At 36.1% G+C, this 8,472-nt stretch overlaps 1 protein-coding gene across 1 annotated transcript in view; it reads right to left on the minus strand.

Moving 5' to 3' along the window:
• Nucleotides 1-6,509, minus strand: part of SLC39A12 (solute carrier family 39 member 12) — a 33,314-nt gene extending 26,805 nt beyond the window's left edge. Inside the window, exons 1-2 of the mRNA XM_085309435.1 lie at nt 6,237-6,509; nt 2,352-2,633 (exon numbers count right to left, since the gene is read on the minus strand). Of these exons, the coding sequence (XP_085165561.1) occupies nt 2,352-2,633; nt 6,237-6,506 (552 nt within the window). The 5' untranslated portion in view covers nt 6,507-6,509. The remainder of the gene's footprint in view (nt 1-2,351; nt 2,634-6,236) is intronic.
• Nucleotides 6,510-8,472: the final 1,963 nt, after the last annotated feature.

Genomic DNA, 8,472 nt, shown 5'->3' on the forward strand with positions numbered 1-8,472 from the left:
GAAGAAGGAGGACTTTTTGTTAAAGCATAAAACAAAAACTCAAATAATACAGCCTTAACTCTTTATCTCAGACTTCAGGAAGAATTCTCTTAATGTTTTTAGTTCCCCATCTACTAAATATACCCAATAAGTTGTTACAGGACATTTATCTAGGGATAATACAGAAAGCCATGAGTCTGCAGATGTATGGTCACTTCCCTGCTGGGTGACCAACCAGATGCCGTGAACAGGGTGTACACACGCCTATTTGTGTGGATGGGTGCAGGTCTAAAGTCAGAGGGCAGGGCACAGCTCTCTTACATACCTGCTAAATGTACCCTTGTGTGTTCCATTTCTGCCTTTCTTGTAAATTTTCACTGCAAACACTTGAGGTTTGAGAGAAACAAAGATGTTTTTCATAGTACAGGTTTACAGGGAAGCGAATGAGTACGATAAAATGTGAGATATAAATGAAGAAAAGAGTGCCTTTGTTTATTGCTGAAAATGCAGCAATTGTAGCTTTAGAAAAACACTCCTCTACAGTATTAGCACAGTCCTTGCCCGTGTTGATGCAGCAAAAGATGAGCATCTGCTCATACAGCTGCAAAACAGTGCATGTGTAGGTGCATGAACTTCCCATTTCTAAATTTTCATGTCATTACAAACTCAAAGTTGTAGTGATTTGATTGCTTTGCCTGTCTTACATTGACAATGGGCAGAGATAAATAATCTCATGACTCTGCTGTTGATAATAGGTTGTTGGCCAACTATTTTTACAAACTAAAACAGCCAAAATTATTTAAGTTCATTTGTTTCTTCCCCTTTTATCTGAACTGAGTTTGGAAAGTCAGCCAATACAGGACAACCAATACAGGAATCTTTTATTTCACACATACTCATCTCTCTCTATATATATGCCATAAACACTGTAGAGAGCATTTTTCCTGTCAAATCCATTACATATTTGCATTCCTACAACCCCAAATTTCATCTCTSACTTCTAATAATATATTAGCTGCTACAGGAAGGAGAAAAAGAGAAAGTTTAAAACAAAAACACATAGAGAGTGGCCAAAAATGCTTTTCTTTCATTACTATCCTGCACTGTCGACCCTTTTCCATAACCCACGTATTGTGATTCTAAGTATTAGATAGTCTATAATGTTTTGCATACCCGTCATAAAAAACAAACAAACAAACAAACAAACAAACAAAAAAAAAACTCTTTTCCCTCCTGTCAGTGAGTGATGAAGTCTCAGATGCTGAACAGGTCTGTCCATTGATCATACTGCCAGGGTAAACAAACAGACCACACAGTAAAGCACTTTATGAATTGTTATTCTATCCTGACATGCCAAATACCCACCAATGTCTCTTTACAGTTGCTCAGATACCATTTGAGTTCTTGGAAATCAGCACGTTCACCAAGACTTAGAACCAAATGTGCTAGTCAATGAATAATTTATGATGGGAAACGATTACACAAAAACACAGAAGGAAGAACTGGAGGCCCTTGGCATTCTGTTGCACAGCTAGAAGCTCCTAGCTGTCTTCTGTTTGTGTAGCAAACTCCTACCAAAGTATAGTGTAAATTAAAATCTAATGAAATGAAAAAGAAAAGGGCAATTTCAAAGTTTGCAATAGACCAAATTTAACTATATATTATGAACAGATCTAAGGAGCTTCTCACAGCAGGTCAAACTGTACTTCAGGACTTTTCTAATCTTGCAGAAGCTTCTTTTGTTGTCTATTATACAGAAAATAGATTTTTTTTAGATTGTGAGCTCTAGAATACTATTCCATTATTTTATAGGGCCTACTTGAGATAAGGAAGAATAATAGTTGTGAGAAAACYCGCTGCATATTTCCTGACTTAAAACATGCCTGGATCCAGCATCCAGCAGAATGATTTACCATTTCTGTCCCATAGCTAGATCAGTTTTGGGGCTGCTCTTCTTTACACTTATCACTGGTAATATATTTATAGTAATAAAAGTACAAGACATAAGAAAGGATTTTCTGTCCTTGGGTCAAAAGCAAGATCTCCCATCCACCCAGCTTAACTTTCTTCCCTCGGCCCTAAGCAGGGTAGCTGCATCTAAACTACCTCCTGGGAATGGTATGATATGCACTATCTCCCCAGTCAACACTATGTGCAAGCCCTAGGTAGCACAGCCCAAAGACAAGTCAAGAAGAAGGCTGGTAATTAAACAGTATTTATAACAATTGACCAATGCTCAGGCCTGTATTCTCACGGTTTTATTTGCAGGTTGCCTGAAGAACCACGATACTGCTGTGACAGCTGAACTAGCTTGCTTATAGACATTGTATCAGTAGTAAATATAAAGATATTTTTAATTATGTTTTATTTACCTGAGTTTCAGAAGTTTTAAAATGATGTCTTACTGCAGCCAAAATATCTTCAGTTTCGTTCTGTGAAAAATAGTAACAATCTTCATCATGCCTTAAACTAAGCATGCTTTGTAGGTAAAATTTATAGTCCTTACTACTCAAGCTGAGTTCTGAAGAACACATATCTCTTTGATGAAGAATATAGTAGAGAAGAATAAGAGAGATTTTCTCAAATACTTCTTCACTGAGGTGGTCTTCTAAATCTCCACCAGCTATTAGTAACAAAGCATCCGGTTCAAGGCACTGTGAATAAATTAAAATAAATAGAAATTCAACTCAAGTAAGATACTACTAGTCATCTGTAATTAGGATTTGAGAGGAGAATAGAAGAATTCAGTTCTTACATTTAAGGGACTAAGTCTATGCCTGCACAGATGCAGGCTGACAGAATGACAGGAGGAGGACACAAGTAATTTGTTGCTGACACTGTACTATGGCTGTACTATGGCTGACCACACTCTGTTTCTTTTTCCAGAGCCCTTTCTGTTTTTAACAAATGTCAAGCATCCAAGGGATTTAAGTAATTCTGATCAAAAAATTGTTGTAGAGAGCTGAAAGTCTTCCACTTGCTTCAACTGACTTCAATTCTGGTTATAAATACATTAGATTATGGCTAGTCCTTGATCATATTTTCAATTGCATAGTCTCTATAAGTTTATATTATAGGACAAAGGCCATATGTAGACTGTAGTTAATTCAGGGTATGTGAATGGAAGTTTATTTTTTAATGGAAGAATATTTGTAAGACCCCATTTCTCCTTATACAAAGACACCTTCTACAGTGACCTAAGGCAAAAGTTAGTCTTAAAAAGTAGGCCAGAAGGCCAATAGAGTTTATCAGGCTATGAGAAATAGATGAGTGAATTCCAGAATAAAAAAATCTTCCTTAAAGAGATCCTGTAATCATTGCCATTCATTTTCTCGGTTTTTTTTCCCTCAATAGTTCTTTCCAAGTATTTTATAAGCACATCAGCTAATCAGAACTATTATGGTACAGCAAAAGGACTGTACATTTGCTGTAAGAAACTACAACACACGAAGGTACCATGGGAGGTTCAAAGTACACTCTGATCACTTTTTTATTTATGAGTCCAATCAGAACCTAGTTTGCTAAATTACACTGTGCACTGCTACATACATGATGTGTCAGTTGGTCAGGTTACCTTACACATTACTTCATTTTCTTACACAAATCCATCTAACATACATTGTAGTGCTCAAAAGCCAGTGTTTCTTGGAGGAAGTGAGAGAGCTGCACTATAACTGAAATGACTTCAACAGTAAAAAAAAGATTCTCATAAATATTATGAAAATTGTTTTAAAAAAGAGGGACTGTGGATGGTAATTTCCAAATTAAATATTTATACTGGTAAGTAAACTAGATTAGAATAAGATCCACTGTACTCAGCCTAAATTGTTTATCAAGATCTATAATTCTAACTTTCTCCAGTAAGTGTCTCTGAGTAGTATTATTTGGGCTTGGAGAAGCACAGATATTCTGTTTTCTGTCCCTTAGAGACCTCAAGTTAGTAAACCAGCCTTTTCAAATACACCCTACGGAGTTTAGTAAACAGCCATGTAGCAGAAGGTTTGCAAAGACTTTTATAACATTTCAAGGTCCAGTAAGAATAAATTGTAATCAGTAAAGCTGTTGTTTGCTCTAGCAAGGAAGATGCATGAAAAGCAAAAGGCTAAYTGGAAAGAAGTAGACACATTGTAAAAGATGCAGTTATTTCATAGTATCTGGGCAGCCCATAAGAAGATATAAGTAGAATATAAATTGGTTCATCACTGGTAATTTTGCTGTTACTAGTATTTTAGAGATAGAATCATGTGCATTGCCTATGTTTAGAAAAATTTATTTGCTGTAACAAAGAGTCTAGCTCTGAACCTGTGCACAGACACCTGAGTTTGCTTTCTCTAACTGACCAGGAGTTAGAAGAAAAATCTCTTACCACCGCAAGAAATATGTGCCTTTGCATTCTTGGGAGATAAAACCGTCAGGTGCTATTCAAGAGTTGCTAGTCCCTGCACAAAGACTCTAGGGGGCCAATTTGTAAAAACAAACCAAAAAAGGCTTTAAAAAAGGTTATAACATTGCTGCATTATTTTAAATCTCCTCTGCAGACATCATTATAACTGAAAAAAAATCTGAAAACAAAATGGTCTGGTGCTACTGGAATCCTGGATTTAGAAGGGAAAGTTGACTCTGAAACCAATTAGTTATTCCTAATGACTGTGGGAAAGAAAATGCCAAGCTAAGGGGCATTCTGTCCAGATTCTCAACATCTTGCAGGACAATACTCCTCAAATAGTTTTTGTTATCTATCTTGGCTTATCAAATCTTGTTAAATCATCTTGGAAGATTTCAGCACAGCAAGTATGGCCTGCATGTAGCTGAAGATGTCATATCTCTCACAAATTTTTTATAGAGAACTGTGTTCACATGGCACTAGGACTGCAGGGTGTAAGCAGTGTTACTGCAACATCCAACTTTGCGAAACACTGGAATTGGTGAAAGTTCTCAAATTCTTCCCACATTAAATTTCCAAAATGAAATCTAAATCATGTGGAATTCCTTACCAAAGTAAGCCCTGGCAAAATTTCACTTGGATTTTCTCCATCCAGGGGCATAGTTATGCTCTCCACATATAGATCACAAATAATAATAATAAKAAAAAGGCTATCCAGAAAAGCAAAACAAACAGGGAGAACAAGAACGTCTGGACTGCTGTTTTGTGAAGGTTAGAAAGGCCCTATACTCATTACTGTTTAATACGTTCTCAGCGTTTGATCTGGTTCTCATCTACATGCACTGAGAAAACGTCTGCACGATCTCTTTCATAGCAGCAACCCATTCAGGAAGATATTATTTATCTATGAAATTTCACATTGGGGCTTATACAAAATCTGTGGCACTTACAAGAAGGRCCAATTAAGTGAGTAACTGTCCACTGCATAGGAAAAAAAAAATCTCCGTTTCATTGGTTTGGCTGATTGTCAAGAGGGTATAGTCTCAAAGTATGTATCCTTATCAGCCTCTTCATAATTCTGATATAAAGGCACAATATGCTGTATGAAGGTCACTGAACCAAATCAGAGCTGCAGTAACATTAATTAAAGCCAAAACTGATGAAACCCTTTGTAGTCCCTTTCATCTAACTTCGTCTCTTACCACTGTCTCCGTCCTATCAGGACTGAGGATCTCATTTCTCTTGTTCCTTTCCTGTCAAATCAGGAATCAGTTCTGAAAGTATTCTCAATTCAGTAGACAGCTGAACCTCCTGGGAGACTCTACCCTGCACTATTGCAAATCTGGATCTGCAGACTTATTGTTCTGCCTTTGATTTTCCTTGATCCAAACTGCTTTAAAAAACTCCCCTAAATCTTGAATATTTCAGTGAAGTGGCACATGAATCTGGAACGATCTTAACTGGGATTTATTTTTATGAACTAAAAACTAGGACAAAAAAAAMCAGAGCTGCTTCCCCATTTTTAATAATGTCTTTCTACATAGAAATCCTCTGTGTCCCAAATTCAACCTCTAGCTTTTAAAGTAAGGTCAGCAAAATGTAGAAAAATCTTTACCAGAAAATAAACATTCGAAAACTTTGAAAGGAAAATTGTTACTCTTATGTGAAAGGAACATGGACTATCTCTACAAGATCAAACAAGAAATATTCATAATTTACACTGAAACAGTAAAAGCAGGGACTATCATTTTTACTGTAAGAAGAAGCCTTTTACATGTTTACTTTTGTATTCAGGAGGGCTTCAGTCTAAGAAATAATTTTAGAACTCACTGACTACCCTATAAAGGTACCCTTCATTAATTGAAGCACTAACCAGATTACAATCCTCTTGCACGCCATAAATCCGCTGTGGGCACTCAGCTCTCTCCAGTATCGTTTTGACCAGTTTTCTTGAGTGGTTCTTGTGGAGCTCAGTGTTGTCAGCTGAAAGAACGCGTAAAACTTCCATCAGATAGCCTCGGCTGGGAGCATAGTTGCCATCCTGCCCATGCTCTTCCCCAGACTGTCCTTCAGCAATGAGCACGCTGAATATGAAAGCAGAACATACCACCCCAAGAGCTGAATGCTTGATCAGAAAACACATCTCCTCTTCCTGCCGGGCGCGAGCTGTACTGAATGTTCAGTTGTTGTTTGCACTTCACAGCTTAAACTTGAAACCTGAGGAATCTGAATAGTAAAGGGGGAAAAAAAACCCAACTCTTTAATTAGTATGACTGCAATATGTTTGCAAGGATTTATTAATTGCTTGGCTAAGCTGATTTGCAGTGACAAGCTGTTTTTGAACAACAGGGAGCCTGTAAGGACTTTACAGTCCAGAACTGCAGGAAACTAAGATGACCATGGCCTTAAAACTTCTGTAAAATTACCAGTAAGAGGTTGACTCAAACTGCCTTTCCCTCCTCATAAAAGTGAAGTGTATGGTTTTCATTTCAGCGTTATGTTATTGCATTCACTAATAATCCTCTTCAGCAGAACAGGAAAATACAATAGCTTTCACTTTCACTCCACTATGAAACAGGTTTTTAGTAGCAGTAATAGGTGTAAATAAAGATCTCTAGGGTAATTTTGATACGAATGTCCAGTGATTACGTTACACAGCAACGATATATAGCAGGTTTTATTTTCAAAGCACTTCATCAATATTACTTAACTTCAGCTATACAACACCAAACAAGAATGAACATAATGTGCCTAAAAATTAATGATACTTTATGGTCAGATGAAAGACTTACAAGACTAAGGTAATAAGTTCATTTATACAACTCAGTGAATAAACAAGACAAATATATGAGAAGCAACTAATTTAACTTTTTAAAATCCTAGATGCAAAAGACATTCTGTATTGTAAATCACTCTTGACAATATCCTTCCTAAGATACTATCACTCCGCTTTAAAAATATGTATCTCAGTATCAAATATAAGTCAGACAGAAGTTCTGTTTTCCATCAAGTTTTTCACCTTGTTGATGGGCAGATGCTGGCAGCTAAATTTGCTGATTATAATGCACATATGTTAGACAGTCACACAGCAGTTCAGCTTCTCTTAACTGCTGTATATATATATCTTATTTTAAAGGAAACTCTGCTAACAAGAGTATATAAAATGAAAAAAATAACTGCTAAATTCACACTGACATTCACTCAGAGAAAGATTAGTATGTTTTAAATCCTAGGAAAAGTTTTGTTATTTAGATAAATTTTGCTGTTAGCAGTTAGGATTACGTATCATAGTTATGGAGATGCATTTATTTCTGAATATTATTTTCTTACCTTTTGTAGGGAAAAAAAGAATGATTGTGTATATCTAGCTTTGTGGCCTTTTGAATCGTCAGAAGTATTTAGCTGCTGGAAGTCCAATGTTTTTAAAATTCCTTGATGGTTCTCTGGAAGCTGGAGCGGATTAGTTTATTGCTGCCTTGAAAAGTTTTCAGTTGCTATGGAGAGAGCTGCTCTTAAGGTAACAATGGAGGTGGATAGGAATTAGTACATGTTCTTCTTGGCAAGTTCTAAGCATCACATAATTGAATGTACTTAGCAAATCATTTTAGTAGTTATCATTTTATGTAAACAGTCCCCACTTTATTTCAGCGGATGTCAAGATGTATAACATCTACTGAAAAATTTGTTTCACTATGATCGATAATACGTGCAGGCACTCTAAGTATTCTCTACTTTACTGCATTATCAGAGCAATTCTACAAAATAGTTGAATTTTTAATCAAAATATTACATTTTTTTCATTAAAACATTACTTCTTTTTGCAAATATGAAAACTGAATAAAAATCTTTTCAAGCAGTTCCATAGAAAAACATTACTTTTCTTAAGAAAACACTGTCCATAGAGAACAGGCCCTTTTATCTTCACTCATTCTGTGTCTCATCTGCGATGATTAAAAAAGCTGCAACAATTCAGACTGGTGAAAAAAATATTTTCTACTCATTCAGATTTGTTGAGGAATGCTGCTACAAAGTTGAGATTTATCTCAGCATGCTATTACAATATTCTCACATTGGAATTTAGTGAAAAATGTCATGACTGATGGATTTCA

The sequence above is a fragment of the Rhea americana genome, unplaced genomic scaffold (genome assembly GCF_003343005.1).
Source record: "Rhea americana isolate MKP2758 unplaced genomic scaffold, rheAme1 scaffold_298, whole genome shotgun sequence".
NCBI lineage: Eukaryota > Metazoa > Chordata > Aves > Rheiformes > Rheidae > Rhea > Rhea americana.